Genomic DNA, 18354 nt, shown 5'->3' with positions numbered 1-18354 from the left:
TTTTTATTATTCAATGCCAGAAGAATGATATTTTTGAAAAAAAATAAAAATTTAAGGGCATTTTAGTCCAAAACGCCGGTAATGTTATAATACCTAAGGGAATGGAGGTAATGACATTCCTAGTAATATACCCAAAAAATCTACTATTGATAATAAAAACATTACCGGGAATGAGATTCTCGGCCAACCAAACATGGGAATATGGGATTTTTTGAACCAAACATTCCTTGAACCAAGAACCCCTTAATAGTAGATTTTTTGAGGTATATTACCGGGAATGTCATTACTTTCATTCCCTTAGGTATTGTAACATTATCGGCGTTTTGGACTAAAATGTCTTTAAATTTTTATTTTTTTTCAAAAATATCATTATTCTGTCATTGAATAATAAAAATTATACGAAGGTTAAATTATAAATTTATCTTTAAATTATTTTAGATTTACAAAAAAAAAATCTATAATTAAAATTTTATATAAAGTTTAAGGGTTAATTTTTTTTACCCTTTCATTAATTTTTTTTTTATATTTTTAATTTTGTAAAAAAATTATATAAATATTATGAATTTATTTTTTTAAAGAAAATATATAAATATTTTACAATTTGTAATATTATATAAATATATAATAAGGACAATTTGGTCAAATATACATTCCAATAATCTTTTATTCCTTTAACCAAACACGGTAATCTTATATTCCTGCAAAACCAACCAAACACAAAATGGAACATTCTCAGTAATCCTATTCCCTGGTAATCTTTTATTCCCACTGGTAATCTTACATTCCGTGAACCAAACGCATCCTAAGGGTGTGTTTGGTTGGGGGAATGTGAGATTCCTATTGGAATGGAATACACATTCTTCCGTTTGGTTGGCCGGGAATGTCATTCTCGGTAATATTACATTATCAATAGTGAATTTTTTGGAGTATATTACCGGGAATGTCATTACCTCCCTTTCCTTAGATATTGTTGAATTATCGACATTTTGAACTAAAATGCCCTTAAAAAAATTCTTTTAAAAATATCCTTATTTTGTCATTGAATAATGAAAATTTTACGTATATTAAATTACAAATTTATCCTTAAACTATTTTAGATTTAAAAAAAATATCTATAATTAAAATTTTATATGAAATTCAGGGGTTAAAATAAAATTTTATTCATTTCATTAAAAATTTTTATATTTTCAATTTTATAAAAAAATTATATAAATTTTATGAATTTAATTTTTTTAAAGAAAATATATAAATATTTTCTAACTTGTTAAAAAATATATAATAAGGAAATTTGGTTAAATATATATTTTAATAATCTTTTATTCCTTTGACCAAACACGATAATCTTACATTCCTGCTAAACCAATCAAACACAAATTACAACATTCCCCGTATTCCTATTCCCTGGTAATCTTACATTCCCACCGATAATCTTATATTCTGTAAACCAAATGCACCCTAGGATTTTGCTCTTTTCTGCTTTGGTAATCCACTTCCTCCAATTTTACTGTTAACCGGTCTGTCTTCGGTGATCAATATTGGCCACCTGTTTGTGGAGAGCTTCACGCTCTAAATCGTCAATAACAGCTTTAATGCTGCTGCTCATGGTCTCCTTGAGCTTCCTCAAATCGTTTTCGTTAAAGGCAAAGCGAGCTACTTCCATGGTGAGATGATGGGCTATCCACAACCCTTTCTGCAATATTGAACAGCAACGTTTCTCCCATAATTGCTTCTTGAAGGATTTTCTTTCACTTTGAAGCAAACACAGAATTGAAGATTGCAACAAGCTTGCAACTAACAATTACAAAATGTCCGGACTTAAGAAGAACAGATTGGCACGAAATGCCATCATGCAGGCAAAAAGGACTCTGGATAAGTTATGTGAAGCAGGAAGGAAACAACTGGCTACATAGAATGAAAAACCAATCACATCTGAACCAAAACAGCAAGCTTGATTGATCCAAAAATAAAAAAAATAGCTTGATCATTAAAGCAAACACAACATTCAACGCATCAAACAAATATCATTACAGGCCCAAAATATTATCTTTAATGTGAACCTCTTGTACGCGGGCAATTTTGTGCCAATCTGAACCCCCATCTCGTCGGTATCTTTTGCTCAACTCCGGACATCGTTTAATATTTAGTTCCCTAAGTTCAGGCAGCCGGTCCATCCCCTCTGGTAGAGCTGACAATATTTTGCAATTAATAATCTCAATTAATATTTAATGTCGAACGTTCCTGTCGACGGTTTCAGTTTGGCAATTCACTGTTTTACACTCTTTGTGTGACACATCTAATGCAAGATCATGTATCAGATCATGTATTTTGAAGGTGAAATACAAGTCATTATCCTCCTCTTTCTGGATGAAGTACCTCGGCTGTAATTCATTCAAATACTGGTTACCAAAATCCTCACATTCTTGATTTCGTTTTCAATGCTCGAGCAATCCGTTTGCCATACAAGAATGGATAACTTGATCACTATAATAGACGGTGTTCCTTTTTATACAATGAGAAAAAGGCAAGACATTGCTGCAAATGAGAAGGCAAATGATTGTAGCTCAGCTTCAACACTGGTAAGATATCATTTTCACTTTGCTCAAGCCTCCATATTTCATTATCTCTTATAGAGATCCAATAAGATTCGTCAGTTTTCAAAAACACTGCCAAAGGCACACCTTTGCATTTCTTCACGATTTCCTCTCCGATTCTCATGAGATTCGGATGTCTCCTCACGTCGCCATCGTTAAATGCCAATTTGGTAAACAAAGACAAACAATCCTCACAAGGGAGGCCTGTCAATTCATAAGGGTGGAAAAAACTCATTATCGAGGCGACCTTCAGACTCCGAGTAGTCACAATGATCTTCTTTGAGACAAGCCATCCATTGATCTCAATAAATCTCTTAACTCGATCCATCTCGCTCGATTTTCATTCCACACATCATCTAGAACGAGCAAAAACTTCTTGTCATTCAAAAGACTCCGCAAACAAGTTTGTAAGGACTCAACTGTTAAACCATCACAATTTTCTTCTTTATTAACAGAGAGAATCATCAGCTTGAGCAATCTAGGAAGATCAAAATCCTCTGAAACACAGATCCATAATTTCAATGGGAAAAGTTCAGTAATTCTATCATCGTTGTACACTAATTGAACGAGCGTGGTTTTCCCTAGACCCCCTATTCCAACTATGGGAATAACAGGGATATTCCCATCCTCGCTCGGTTCCTTCAAGTGATCAATAATGTTCTCTTTATCCTTGTCTCTACCAATGACATCCGAAGAGTTAACGAAAGAGTGAGTCTCTCTGCGGCTCGGTCCTAAATCAAAACTGTTCCACTCAGTGGCAAGTTCGTTCAACCTCCGGTTGATCTGTTTGATTTTGGGACCCATTGTTAAAGAGAATGAGAGAGGCAAAGAGCAGGAAGCTAAAAATCGCACATTGAAACTAATGTTGGGATGGCTGACGTCCTGTTTGCGGAGAGCTTAACACTTGAAATCATCAATAAAATCTTCGGTGTCGTAAAAGATGTCTCTGAGCTTCCACATACAGAGGCGTAGCTTCTCGTTGCGGTGCTGCTGCTGCTCAGCATCCAAGAGCACAGCTTTAATACTGCTCATGGTTTCTTTCAGCTTTCCCAGATCGGTTTTGACATTAAGCGCCAAGCCGCCAACCGAACTTCTTCTACGGAGAGATTGACTATTTTTTCCAGAACTATTTTTGCAATATTGAGCAAAAAGGTTTCGGCCATGATTGAACTCTGAGGATGAAGAGATGCGACTTCTTTTAGGGAAAGCAAGACAAATGAAGCACTCAAAAATGATATTACTATTCTTTTATTAACAATATTTTCCAAGTTGCCCTCGAGGAAATATTGTAGGGTTCCCTTCTGATCTTATCTTCTTCTTGTTCATAAACTAATATCTGCGTAACAATGTTGACTTCTGTCCTACCTTTTATTTACTTTTTCTCTTCCTCTTTTTAATTATTTATAGAGTAAATATACAAATCATCCCCCAAATAACGGAATAAAGGTGTTTTGTTGAGTCTATATTTATTAAAAATTAAAAAATTATTCTCATATTATAATATGTTATTTTTATATTTTTGATTATTAAAAATTATAAAATAATTATTTAATTATTTATATTTTTTTAATTTTATTATTTTTTATTAAAAAAAAGTAATGATTATTTTGATTATTTGAGTTTGACAGTAACATATTAGTTGAGATGCGATAAAATTTAATCTTAAAATTGTTCGAGATATATTTTATGGATCAATTCATCATTTATATTATGTCATCGAGCAAATATTTGAACGTAACGGTGGTGTCAATAGATACCATTAAAATATAATATTATCATATCTCCAATTAACATATTAACGTTTAGTTTAAATTATCATCAATTTTTTAATAAAAAATAAATTTAATACATATAAATAATTGATTACTATGAGAATAGGATTTTGTTGTTGTTGAAGTTGAGAACGGCCCAAATATATAAAAACCAACCTCTAATTTTTTTGGACTTTACAAATATATTTTAATGGGTAAATTACACCAACGTTCACTAATTTTTAAGTAAAATTTCATTTTATCTACTAAAATTTTAAAAATAACAAATTAATTACTAATATTATTAATTTATTACAGATTGATCACTCAACGTAAACCCGCATGACAGAATGTACATATGGACCGTTAAAAGTTTACCTGGACTAAGTTCAATGGTGGAAGGTAAGAGGGACTAGTAGGGGCCATGGACCCCAAAAAATTTTAAAGTTACAATATAGACCCTTAACATTTTCAAAAAAAATAATTTGGTCCTCCAAATTTTTTAAAAATTCAGATTAAACTTTAAAATCTTTGAATGTTCTTAATTAAACCCTACCATAATTTCTAAAAATTCTCATTAAGTCTCTCAATATTTCAAAACTTTTAATTAGACCTTAACTTTTTTGGAAAAAAATATAAACTACAACTTTCAAAAATTTTAAATTTAATTTAAACCCTGAAAATTTTAAAATTTTACGTTCCCCAAACTTATCACCAAGTTTCGCCATTAACTGAGTTGACCACCACGTTGAAGACTGTTGACATTGATTCTCCTTTAAATAAAAACTCAATCCATTAAAACAGAACTTTTCTCCTCCCATTTGGCCATTTCCTTCACTTTCCTTTTTTCACCGGAAGAAAAGAAAAAGAACAGTCCCCATTCCCCTTGAACGAAATAAGAGACTATGTGAGACCTATCAAACTCGAATAAATGTTCAGATTCTGAATTAGTTTATGCCACACCATGATGAGTATGAGTCTGGTCATGGCACTAGCAGGGGGCATTGCGGTCGGTTTCAGTTCGGCCTTCGGGTTGAGTTCGGCTGCGGAGTACTTCGAACCAAGCTTGGCAAGCACCGGTCATTCATGGCCAACACCCTTCGTTTCCGGCTTGTTACCGAAGGTGAAATCATCTATACCATAATCATCATATTCTAGACATGAAGATCAAACCACATGAATCATTGTCATAATCAAAACATGTAACGAAAGACTAAAAAAATGACTAAGATTATATCATTATGGTGAGCTAATCCACTATGATCATTGCCATAACCTCCACCTCTAAAGACATGAATCCCACCTTCCAAAGTCGAGGAAGCAATCGAACTCCAAACAAACATATGCAAATCCTTCCCAACGTCACCTCTGTCATCTCCTCCGCTTCCATTCAGCACCTTCTCGATAACGAGAGAGAATATCACAGGTAGTCGGAGCAGGATAAGCGACACCATTAGTTCTCAGAAGATTATTACCGTACACTCAAATCCCATGAAGTTTTCCATCTTCACCGACCTCGGCGTCCATTTGTAAAGGCTCTTTCTCATCTAGCGAAACGTTATTGGAATCAATTTTAAACGAAATAATTGATTCAACAGTGTCCGGAAACTGTTCGGCGGTCAAAAGCTTAGCTCCTCGATGCCGGAGCACTGGTCGAGGGTGAAGATTTTCCAACATTTAAGGGAGCCGTAAGCTAGTATCATGGCCACGTAAATTGGTACAACGACGGTGAGGACGTGGTAAATTGATCTGTTGCATTGATCATTAATTGTTTAAAGAAAAACCCAAATGAAAAAAAAATAGGAACACAAAAAAGACCGCGACTTTGTTTTGGCTAAAAAAGGATAAATATTTCAACCCATTGTTTGTATTGAAGTTAGTGAATGATAAACATTGAGATAAATGAAAAGAAAACAGTGAAGAAAAATGGTGACAAGGGTGTTAAAGGGGAATGTGAACTGTTGTTTTTCTTTTTCTCGAGCGACAAACGAATGTGAAGGAAGGAAAATCTGACCCAACCCGACCCAAAATTTTCACACCTCTTATCCGACTCGATCTGACCCAAAAAATATATATTCTATGACTTGATTTTTAGACAAAATCTTAATTTGATTCGATACAAAATAATAAAAAAATTAGATAAAATAGGAATTTAATTGAAAAATAATATATAAAGAGGTATTGCTATAATTATCCCCGAATATATAATGTAAAATTATATATTTTTACGGGTCGAATCAGATATTTTTCACTCTAAATCCAAACACGACCTTTTAAAAACCCGATTCGAATATAAATTTTTAAAAAAACTGACTCAACCAAGTCGAAACTCCCAGGTTTTCGTCCAATGCCTATCCCTAGAAAAGAAAGGAGAAAAGGAAATCCGTTTCAATGGATTGGATTTTTGTAAGGAGTGTCAACGGTCTCCAGTGTGGTGGTCAACTTTAAACAGTCCAACTGTGCATTCCATCATTCCTTTTAACGGGTTTATTGTCGAGGGATCAATTTGTAATAAATAGATAATGTTAGTGATTATATTTGTTACTTTTAAAACTTAAGTAGAAAAAACGAAAACTTACTTAAACATTAGTGGCTATTAGTGTAGTTTATCCTATTTTAATTTGCAGAGAGTTTAATTACCCTTGTACCCTCATATTGGTAGCTGCCTAGCTGGAGACAAACGCACTCAACTCATTCCTCACTCCTGTGTTTTTCTTTCGTTTACTCTGAAGGGGTGCCCTGAGGTAAGCATCTTTTGACTATCTTTTCCTTCGATTTGTAGGGTTTTAAAGCTTTGATCTGCTTGATTTCTCTATATCTCGAGCTTGATTTTACTGTTCTTCAGATTTTGTGTAAGATCGTTCTAGATTTTTTTTTCTGCCTAGATTTCACTTGCTTGTTGATTTCCTCTATTTTTCTCGTTGTATGATAAATTAGTATGAATTCTTTTTGCTGGTTGATGATTGAAGAAATTAAGAAAAATATTAAACAAAATACATATTGAAGATCTACTTAGGAAGGCAGCTGATCAATTTTCTTCTTCCCTTCTTTTTGGGTTTGAAAGTGGTGATTTTCAGTTTGAAGATTCGATCGGATTGATTTCTTTATATCTTAATTATTGATTTCGCCGTTTTTCAGCTTATATGGTTTATCGATATAGATTTCTTCTTTTTCTTTACTTAGATTTTACTTACTTATTGAATTTCTTTTTTTATTATTATGTTAACTAACTTCTGGTTTTATTTAGGCTAAAAAATTAAAAATATCTCTCATACTATTCCATTATGCTTTTATTTTGTCAAATAAGAGCTTATCTTTTAATCTGAGTCTTTTATTCCGTTTTCATTAATGTATTTATTAAAGACATCTTTTACTTGGTTGAAGTTTATTTACTTCCATATCTAACATTTAGATCACTTAGAAAAATGGTGAAGGCCGTTGCCGTCCTTAGCAGCAGTGAAGGTGTTAAGGGAACTGTTTTCTTCACTCAGGAGGGAGATGGTAAATCACAATCCTGATCAGACTTCTTGGTCTCTGTATTTATGCCTTTATTGTTGAAGTTATTTAACCTTTTCTGCCCTTCCTAGGTCCAACTACCGTAACAGGGAACATTTCTGGTCTAAAGCCTGGCCTTCATGGATTCCATGTTCATGCCCTTGGTGACACAACAAATGGTTGCATGTCAACAGGTAAAAGTCTGAAAGTTGGAATGTTAGATTTGTTTTCCCTTTTGTTTGGAATTGGAAGGGAAACGGGGAAAATGGCAGGAGATTGACTTTATTGATTTATTTTGATTTTGGATGTAATTCCTCGTTATTGATGATTGATCTCCTTGCAGGACCTCACTTCAATCCCGCTGGAAAAGAGCACGGTGCTCCTGAAGATGAGAATCGCCATGCTGGTGATCTTGGAAATGTCACTGTTGGTGATGATGGTATGAATGTTTTCCTTATTTAAATAACCGTCAGCTTTCTAGTTTGTAACTGTATTCAAAATATTTATATTAGGTTCTGTTTTCATTGTTCAAACTCCACTTTTTTCTGTTTGTAATTGGTGTTTATGTTTCTTGTATGGTTAACATTGTTAATATTATCTGTGTTGTCCAGGCTCTTCTAGTTTCTCAATTGTCGACAAACAGGTTCTCTTTCAACTCCTTTTCCCTGTGTGTGTGAATTTAATGTCCTTATACACTTGTGTTCAGTTTTGAACGTTGTGATATTATGCTTTGGCAGATTCCTCTCTCTGGGCCAAACTCCATTATTGGAAGAGCCGTTGTTGTCCATGCAGATCCTGATGACCTTGGCAAGGGTAATAGTTCAAAATTTTGATACTGCTTAAGTTGTTTAGTGTTGTTATACTTGAGTCTTCTCTAATCTAGAAAAAACTGGTTAATAAGTGGTCGACTTCTTGGATTGATCCGCTTACCAACTATCTTTTCTACCTGGCTGCAATGGAAAAATCAAATTTGAAATGTTAATACACCCTTATGGCTCATGATTTTGTCTGTGTAGATTAGCTGATCTGGCAATGCCCGCAAGTGTGTGGATTGCTTCTAGCTAAGCTTAAGTATCCAGCAAGAACAATTAAATGGATTAGTTATATTAGGGGCATTATCATGTTCAATAATTTATTTATTACTCGTTTATAATAACCAAGATATATATCAAATGATTTAGGCATTAAATGTCACTGCTATTATATTTGCAGGTGGGCATGAACTTAGCAAAAGCACAGGTAATGCTGGTGGCAGAGTAGCTTGCGGTAAGTTAACATATCTTAGAGTAAATTCTTTTATTAGTTAATACCCATCATTGTAATGTTTTTGTGTTATAGGCCAACTCTATCATTTACAATGTCAATAATTTTCTGAAATACTGTTTAATTTCCCCTCATTATCGATTGCTCTATTCTTGTTCTATTTGCAGGTATTATCGTATAATAACCATCTTTTGCGGAATGCTTAATTTTGCTGCTCTCTCTTTCTTCTTCTTTGCCTCCCGGTAATGTCATCATGATTCTGGAATTTTCGTGGCTAATTTTTGCATGAAAGACGTCCTATCTTTATAATTTGAAGTCTTGAATCGAGATAAAAAATATCCAGAGTTTAGTTGTACGAGTTCATGCTTTTATTTTGAGTTTGGGTCTGAATTTTGGCATGGCATGCTAGCTTTTATCTACAGTGTTGTGTGATGAGTAATTTTTCTTTGACACGTAATTATCAATTTAGGCCTGGTCTCGTTCAAAGGTTTGAACTTTGAATTTTGAGCGTTGTATTTTTGATCCATCACGACTTTTTCATTTCAATAGAAAATTTTGTTAGGAGTTTGATTTGTTTACTGAAAAGAGATAAAAAAAAATTGTACAAAAAATTGTTCTTTAATTTGATAAACGAATAAAATATAAAATCGTAAAACATAAAGTGTGCATTTTGATTCATTTATTAAGAATTTTATCATAGACCAACAGCAACAAGAATCTTTTGTTCATTAATTAACATTTTTTTTACTGATAAGCTAAAAGGCATGTCACTAGTTATCCATGCTTGCGTAGCTTGTTAGTCTATGTGGGCCTGTTTAAAGAGTAATAAATATTTTATCATAGTGAAATGAAAAAGGTGTATACAATGAACTAAGGGGGGATAGAGGCAAATCTCTACCTTAGAAATAAGCATTCATCCCGATAAGGACAATATAGTGGGAAAAAACCTTTTCGGCCTCCTAAATCCGAATCTTCATAATGAAAACGACCTCTTTTCGACATTCTTTAACCTGCTTTCGATTTTCTCAATCTCTTCACTAAAAACCACTTCTCTTTCTTTCAGAAGACCTCGTTTTCTATAAAGCTCCATATTTTCAAAATGCTACCCCCGCACCTTCAACCAAAAACTCGCCGATGCAAGTTAATTTCTCTTTCTTGCTCTTTTTTTTTCTATACAAAATGGAATTTAGCATTATTTAAACATGAACACAGTCACGATACGGCACATAATCAGCGGCATCGGCATGCAATATGGAAATTAACAGTCCATAGGACGCTGATCGGTACACGAAAGCTATTTTATCAAATAAATATCCGAATGTGAGGGGTTTGAAAAGTTGCTTTCTAGCTTGGCAAGCACATCACCACATTACCAAAAGTAAGGGTGTGCAAAAATATCTTATTCGGATAATCCGATGATTCAATCTGAATTTTTAGATATTCGATCCGATTTTTTCGGATAACTCGGATCGGATATCCGATAAAAATTTTGGATAATTAGATCAGATATGGATCAAGAAAATCCTAATTTTGAATTCCGAAAATTCGAAATTAATGATTATAAATACGATGGCCCTTGTCGCGAGTCATAACTTTTACGACCCCACGACGTTGATACTCCAAGTCTTGGGAAAATAGCCACCATTCAACTTCATGAGGGGCTATCGAGTAATGATAATGTGGCTGGAGTCCGAATTCGAAGTCACGGACGAGTCTACCAATGCAGAGGTTGTTTTCGCATCCCGAGCATTTCTTCTCCAAGTGATCGAAGGGATATTATTACCGTACAAATCTGACAACTTGGTGCACACCCAGTATCTACGATATTTGGAAGACTTCGCTGTGTGTCGGAATACCAATTGGGGCTCGACGATTTTGGCCTTTCTTTAATGGGACCTTTGCCAGGATACAACTGTCCAGCGTGGTCGAAAAGCTGATGTAGCAGGTTGTCTGTTATTGCTACAGTGCTGGGACTGGTATCGCTTACCGTTTTTGACGTCGATTACAGACCCTCGGTCGAGTTTCCGCTGGCTGCAAGGTAATTGTTTAATTTCATTTTTTTTAATTTCAAAATTTTATTTATTTTTTATTTGTTTATAATATATTTTTAAAATATTTTAGATGGTGTCATAAAATAACAGAGACGAATTTGGCAGGTGCCGATGCATGAGACAAATGGATGAGGATTGACATCGCCGATCAATTCGCGGTATGACATACACTATTATTATTATTATTTTTGAATATTTTTAACTTTATATATACTAACTGTGATATTTAATATTTACAGTTCTCTTGGCTTCCATATGTTGACGAGGAGATCAACCGCTTATTGCTGGCGTGATTTTTAGCTCACTTATGGTGTGTCGTGACGCTGTTATTACACCAAGCGATTGTTGAGTGGCACGCGACTGATAGAGTGATGTGTCATTGCGGCGCACCAGCCGATTCCTACGGGAATAGAGGTTGATATGGACACGCTCCATACAATCAATACGCGTGGGAAACATGATGAAAATTGGTCTACAAGACACGCTTACTACATCGACCTATGTAATCAGCGTGAACTATCGCTCCCCCATCATCAGGACATTACACCCTTAGACTTAGATTTTGACGATTCCCACTATCTCTGGATTTACGAACAAAATGGAAAACCATATCTCACAACACCGAAAGAGAAGGCAAAATGACTACATCATTAGGCCACACGCGCCAAGTCCAAGTAAAAGAAGAAGACATCGTCTTCGTCTTCTTCCGCTTCAACATATGCGGCTGAAGAGTACTATTATGCATCTTAGACTAGTTTCGGTTTCAATCCTCAATTTCATACTTTAATCGAGATTTGACCGAATTGGATTGGAGGTTCATGGGATACACCGCAATACGCTCAAGCATATTCGACAGAACATGAGGTTGTGGGTGAGTGGGACCATATCCTATATGGTCACCTAAGCTAAGTTGAAGCAGTTACGACGATGATGGCGTCAAATATCATAAATCCATCACCGTCTTTCGAAGGTGGATCACAAAGTGTGTTGGCTACACCTCCTCGGCAAGGCGACGACGACGATCAAGGCCTATGACCTTAGCGTACTCGACGAGCCCTGCCACATTATCATTCGATCACTCCGCGGATTCGTTAAGAACTTAGAAGACATAGATAAATTGATTTTTACTTTGTAAGTTTCATGTAAAAAAATTATTTTTTATATTTATTTACTTTGTATTCCTTAAAATTTAAATAAATTGATTTTTCTTTTAATTGATTTTTTTTAAAATTATCTCGGCCCTTGGCCGTTGCTGCCCGTTGTACAGCAACTAACCAATGATTACTTTTTTTTTAATTCAAATGAACTCGTCACCTCAACGTGACGGGTTCCTAAGATTTTTTTATTTTATAAAATTTATTTTTTAAAAATTAAAAAAAAAATTAATTGATTCGCTACTTCAACGTGATGAGTCATCATGACCCCAATTAAATAATGGTCCATGTGGAGCCCACTAAATGGGGACCATTAAAAAATAATATCGAGATGACGAGTTTCAGGCCGACTATAACAAATGCCGTAGTTTGCTAAATAAAATTTAGATCTGCCTAATACCCTAATATTTTTACCCACCTAAGGTATTGGGCAAAAAAAAACCAACAATTTAAGGTTTCTCAACAAAATGAATCAAAAAAGGCCAACATATAGTCAATTTATTAGCTGAACTAAAATCATTATCAACTAGGTTTTTTGACCAACAGGGTAGCCTTAAAAAAAATTGTAAAATATGACACAAACACTTTTATTTTAGAATATACAATAATATTTATAATACATAAAATTCATCATATCGATATAACGGGTTTTAATAAATAAAAAACACTTATCAACTAACCCTAAATTGAATCCATTTAGATCGTTATAACCTCGTTTTAATATTCACTCCGTTTTCTCTTGTTTGAACCTCTTCAGTAGCGGAACCACGTGTGGGGATGTGGCACACCCAATTTTTATGGTTTAATTGTATTTTAAGTCTTTTAAAGTTTTGAAACCATTAAAAATAAGTCCTAATCTCTCCCAAAGTTGTCTAGTTTAATTATTTTTTTGTAAGATATTATCAGTTTTAAAGTTAAATGAAGTTAAGTCTTGCAATTAACTTTTTCTATTTTAATTACTTTTTAGGATATAATAATTTCAAAATTAGTGAAATTAATCCCTAATCTTCTATTTTTTGTGGCTTAATTACCTTTTAGAACATTGTTAGTTTCAAAGATAAATAACTTAGCCCCTCCTATAATTTTATCCTAGTTCGGCCTTGACCTCTTGTAGACTAGAATACATACCTGATGTTGAAGATTTTAAAATTATTCAACAGTTAAAGGCTTTGTTAATACATCATAAATTTGATATTATACAATAAACATAATTGACTCATAATTGTTAAGACTTGACCTTTTCTCCGAGAAAACTTAAATCAAGATGTACATATTTAGTCTTAGCATGTAAGACTAGGTTTGGTGTCATTGTAATTTCTTATTTATTTTTATCCTATAAAACATCAATTACAAACAGCTAACAATTTCTAAATCCATATGTGTCGCAACAATCTATAGTCGTAAGAAAACAACAAAAAGGTTACAGTAATAAACTGAATCTCAATTTGGTAAAAGTGTAGGGGCTAAATTCATAATTTCACCAAAATAAAAAAGACTTTTAAAGGAGGAAGATGAAGGCGTAAGCCTTTTTTCATTCTTGGAGAGAAAAAAATGGGGAGAGAGGTATCAGAAAGCTGTATCGATAGCTTACTAACCGAAATGGTTTCAACGTATTGCAATCGTTTCTATGCCAACAAGCCTGAACTCGCTGCCCGTCGGATCGAAGCCATTGGATATCAGGTCGGCCACCAGCTATCTGAACGGTAAACCCTCCCCCATCTGAACGAAACCCAATCTTCCTCATCTTTTTTTTTTTTGAGTTGATATTAGTAGATTTATGAATCTGAGAAGCCCATCTGAATTTTTTTTTTGTTAATTTTAGCTCCAATTTAAGTTATTGTGATGTAATGTCCCTTTTTTGGATTTGGGGGATTGGAGAAAAACCCATTTGTTGAAATTGAGTTAATTTGAGCGGAACTGAAAAAAAAATCCAGCTTGATTATATTAAATTGGATGTAGTTTATGATGTGAGAGAAAGGAATGCTCTTAGTTTTGGTGTGCGGAAGTAAAATTTCTATGATCGATTAATGTTCTGAAAACGCTTGAATTTGAAGTTCTGATTGTGTCTGTTACTGGATGAAATAGCTTGTCTTTCATAAGTATCGGCACTGCTTGGAATCGTTGTCATTGATCATCTTGCCAATTTCATTTTCACCTGAATGTCATGATGTAAAGTTAGCTAAATGCTATGGAGATTAAAAATTCAGATAATCTGGTTTGCAGTCTTGAAGGCTCTTCTTAAGTTGTATGCATTTGTTTATACTCAAATCCTAAAAGGTTTGATCATTTTAAGGTAATACATAGAACAAGGTATTGATCAACGTCTGATCCGGTTTATTTTTAAACTTCTTGTCTTATTTAATGATCTCTTCACGTTTTATCTTGGTATTGTATGCTGTCCGACATCAAAATTTTATTTATGATGACCATTTAAGAAGTATGCTCGTAAGTAATTATTTGATGAAATGCATTTTGATGTCTTTGGGCTTGATTAACTACATAAGTTATAAATGATTCTTCCAGATATTCAATTTTTTTGTGAGGTTAAGATAATATGAGTTGTAATAACAAAGTTTAGTCGTTATCAGGTATACGATGGAGAGGCCACGTTTTAGTGATCATTTAGAAGCAATCAAGTTCATCTGCAAGGATTTTTGGTTTGAACTCTTCAAGAAGCAAATAGACAACTTGAAGACAAATCATAGGGTATGTTTAGGAACTGAAACGGACCAAAACTGTGTGATAATGGAATTTTAAGAAATGATTTACACTTGTCTTGTAGGGCACTTTTGTATTGCAAGATAATCGTTTTCGTTGGCTTACACGCATGTCAATTGAGCAATCACCTGAAAATGGAACATCCGAGGAGCTTTCTATCATGGCTGACAACAAGGCTGTGCAAAGCATGCATCTGTATTTTCCATGCGGAATCATAAGGGGAGCTCTTTCAAACTTGGGAATACCTTGTGCGGTTTCTGCCGATATGTCCAACCTTCCTGCATGTGAGTTACCTACTTGATTATTGCTGATAAAATTTATTACCCTTTTCCAAACATTTATTAACCATGTTTTGAGAAACTCAAATTGTAAATGATTTTGATTCGGTTAAGGAAATTAGCCGGTATTATTTAATACATGAAGCAAATTAGTTTTGAGTTCTCTTATAAACCTTACATATTCTAAGTTCTAACGTAGAAATTAGAAAAAAAGGAATGGTGTTGCTGACAAAGAAATACGGAATGAGCAAAAGCGATAATGCCAGCCCATGAAAACCTGACATTTACTTTTCTTTGGTTTTGAATACATCTTTTGATTTTTTGCCCTTATTTGTAGTTTAATCAACGATCTTGACATGTTTCTGGTAGAAATTAAACATAATTGCTGGATGTTTGAACAGATTTAATATGAACTTTTTCATAACTATAATCTTGCGTTTACTCCAGGTTCATTTGTGGTTCGGATAAAGGCTTGACAAGCACGTTACGGGAGATGCGTCACCAATCATCCGGGTTTCGAACATGCTCTAAGTGCTAATCTAAAGCATGATGAGAAGTAACAGAATCCCATTCAGAATTATCTGAAATTCAGGTACAAGAAATACTATTTGAAGAAATTTATGGGATATTTCGGGTATAAGAAAAACCTTTGTTGTTGAGTTCTCCTGTATATTTGACTGTGATATTCAGCAATGGGCATTCACTGTGTTGAACTGGCATTCAACAATGCCCGGACAACTAGGAACCGATGATCGGACTGGTTCAACTAGTTCGTCCAGGAACTGATGATCTATAAATCCAGGCATATCAACAATGGTTAAAAAAAATCGTAGAGGTCTAATCGGGGAGGCCTCTCGTAACCCGTTCAACGGGCTAGTTGTGTGAAAAGGAAAATTTTAATATTAAATAACTTTGACAATAATAAATAGGGTAAACTATACAAATAGTCTCATTTGTTTTCGGTCTGATAGACTTTGGTCACCTGTTTAAAAATTAAGTGTGTTTGACCCCTTATGTTAGCAATTCGTTTGATTTTAGTCCTTTTGTCGTTAACTCCCATTAACTCGTTAACGAAAACTTGAGTTGGCAATTAAAAAATAGAAAGTATTAGACACTTGTGGTGTCTAAAGAATTTTTTGTTAAAAATACGTGTCTAATGTTTTCTCTATCATACTTTTAGGTGTTTACCTTAAACAAAAATACGTGTCTAATGTTTTTTTCTATTATACTTTTATGTGTCTACCTTAAAAAATCCGTTAAGTGACACATGTCAATTTTTTTTTATTTTAAAAAATAAAATATTATTTTAAAATAATTTAAAAAAATTGAACGTGTCAATTTTTTGAATGGTAACACTTAAAAGTGTACAAGAAAATATTGATATATATTTTAACGAAATTTTTTAGACCCAAAAGTCATTTTGAGTGTAATTTAGGCACATATTTTTATATTAAGCCTAAATTTAATGAACTTGACTAGAGTAACGCTTAATTTTTTTGAGTTAATAGTCTAAATCTAACAATTTGATCAAATTGACTATGAATTTTATAGAACCAAACTAGCCTTAAATTATAAACTATTATAAAAAGCAAAGGATTAATTTGGTTAAACTTATTATTAAATATAGGTAGATCCGACAAAGTTGACTTGAACCAGTTTACCCGACCTGATACGTGATATTAACCTAAATATGATGACTAAACTTGATCTGAAACCCAAACCATATCCGATTCGAAATTTAGTTGACCCAATACAGACACATATTCAATTTGATACGAATCGAAAATAACCCAAATCAAAATTAACCTGAATTGAAAACAACCCAAACCGAAAGAAACTCTAACCAACATTAATCCTAACTGAAAGAACCCAAACTAAATTTAACCTTATCCGAAAGCAACTCAAACCGAAAACAATCTTAATTTAATTTATCCAAATCCAATCCGAACCGAATGTTGACCCTATTTTTAACACGATAAATGAGTAAAAGTGACTAAATAATTTATTGTTTTTATATATTTACTAATAATATGATGAATAATAAAATGGTGCATGTTTTATTCTTTTTTTACATTATATTACTAGTTAATCATCACCTTTGATAATATTTTAATGACTAGTAGTATCTCATTTGATAATAATTTAATGATTTAATATTATTTTCTCTCATTTAAAAGGTCATTTCCATATTTGATATGATAATTTATTAAAAAATTAAAAAAAAATTGATATGAAGGATTATAAAGTCAAGGTACTACCAAAATTTTATTTTATATGATTAATTTTAATTATCGATCACTTAGATTATATATTATAATTAACTTTAAAAAAGAAATTTTATTTTTTACGAACATAAATTAACATAAAATACAAATCTTAAGCTCTATATATATCTCAATCTCTCTCTCTCTATATATATATATTCACTTAAGATGAAAGTTATTTCAAATGATAAATTAATTTAAACAATATTAATAGTTTAATAAAAATATTTAAAAAATTTACTTGGGTATTATTTTTTTAAATTCAGTAAAATAGTAAATTTATAATTAAACATATAATTGAAAATTTTAATTGAGAATAAAATTTATAATAGATTTTTTACCAAATAGTTATCACTATAAATTTTTCGAATCATGTCAATATAAAATTCAAATTACAAACTTTAACACGAGTTATAAAATCGAGTTTGGGTCAAATTATCATCTCTAGAGGATGGTCTAATTCAAAATATTGGACAATTAAAAGTTGAAATTGAGCCTAAATGGTAAGATTGACAAATAAATATACATATTTTTTACAAGAATATATCAATAATTCTATTTATATATAATTGGGCTCATATTCGATTCAACCCGAATTGACCCGATCCAAAGGTTGGTCCGAATTGAAAAGGACAAATTAAACTGAATATAATCTAGACTCGAAATGACCGGATCAAAATTCGATCTAAATGACTCGTTTGCCACCTCTAAATATAGGAGTTAATTTAATATAAAAAGGTTAAGGATTAGTTAAATTAATTTTTCCAGTTTTGGTAAAAGATTTCAAAT

General features: G+C 33.0%; 3 protein-coding genes across 3 annotated transcripts; 2 read left to right on the top strand and 1 right to left on the bottom strand.

Moving 5' to 3' along the window:
* Nucleotides 1-2855: 2855 nt before the first annotated feature.
* LOC120154108 (disease resistance protein RGA2-like) lies at nt 2856-3395 on the bottom strand. The gene has a single exon (XM_039165933.1). The coding sequence runs from the start codon at nt 3393-3395 to the stop codon at nt 2856-2858; it is 540 nt and encodes a 179-aa protein (XP_039021864.1).
* Nucleotides 3396-7012: 3617 nt separating this feature from the next.
* Nucleotides 7013-9281, top strand: LOC120154107 (superoxide dismutase [Cu-Zn]-like). Its single transcript, XM_039165932.1, has 8 exons — nt 7013-7086; nt 7755-7843; nt 7930-8031; nt 8181-8276; nt 8449-8480; nt 8575-8650; nt 9050-9103; nt 9268-9281. The coding sequence occupies exons 2-8, from the start codon at nt 7768-7770 to the stop codon at nt 9279-9281; spliced, it is 450 nt and encodes a 149-aa protein (XP_039021863.1). The 5' UTR covers nt 7013-7086; nt 7755-7767.
* A 4556-nt stretch (nt 9282-13837) lies between these two features.
* On the top strand, nt 13838-15964 carry LOC120153790 (trafficking protein particle complex subunit 6b-like). Its single transcript, XM_039165667.1, has 4 exons — nt 13838-14008; nt 14894-15011; nt 15088-15307; nt 15749-15964. The coding sequence occupies exons 1-4, from the start codon at nt 13857-13859 to the stop codon at nt 15775-15777; spliced, it is 519 nt and encodes a 172-aa protein (XP_039021598.1). The 5' UTR covers nt 13838-13856; the 3' UTR covers nt 15778-15964.
* Nucleotides 15965-18354: the final 2390 nt, after the last annotated feature.

Source organism: Hibiscus syriacus, unplaced genomic scaffold, assembly GCF_006381635.1.
Source record: "Hibiscus syriacus cultivar Baekdansim isolate YM2019G1 unplaced genomic scaffold, ASM638163v2 tig00111105_pilon, whole genome shotgun sequence".
Classification (NCBI taxonomy): Eukaryota; Viridiplantae; Streptophyta; class Magnoliopsida; order Malvales; family Malvaceae; genus Hibiscus; species Hibiscus syriacus.
The sequence above is the reverse complement of the archived record's forward strand: the minus strand, read 5'-3'. Positions and strand labels throughout refer to the sequence as shown.

What these genes read in the sequence shown, in the direction of transcription:
- LOC120154108 (XM_039165933.1), bottom strand. Translation starts at nt 3,395, where the DNA reads ATGGGTCCCAAAATCAAACAGATCAACCGGAGGTTGAACGAACTTGCC.
- LOC120154107 (XM_039165932.1), top strand. Translation starts at nt 7,768, where the DNA reads ATGGTGAAGGCCGTTGCCGTCCTTAGCAGCAGTGAAGGTGTTAAGGGA. An exon ending in TGTCACTGTTGGTGATGATG is followed by an intron (nt 8,277 to 8,448) that starts GTATGAATGTTT and finishes TGTGTTGTCCAG; the next exon opens with GCTCTTCTAGTTTCTCAATT. An exon ending in TCCTGATGACCTTGGCAAGG is followed by an intron (nt 8,651 to 9,049) that starts GTAATAGTTCAA and finishes TTATATTTGCAG; the next exon opens with GTGGGCATGAACTTAGCAAA.
- LOC120153790 (XM_039165667.1), top strand. Translation starts at nt 13,857, where the DNA reads ATGGGGAGAGAGGTATCAGAAAGCTGTATCGATAGCTTACTAACCGAA. An exon ending in GGCCACCAGCTATCTGAACG is followed by an intron (nt 14,009 to 14,893) that starts GTAAACCCTCCC and finishes AGTCGTTATCAG; the next exon opens with GTATACGATGGAGAGGCCAC. An exon ending in TATGTCCAACCTTCCTGCAT is followed by an intron (nt 15,308 to 15,748) that starts GTGAGTTACCTA and finishes CGTTTACTCCAG; the next exon opens with GTTCATTTGTGGTTCGGATA.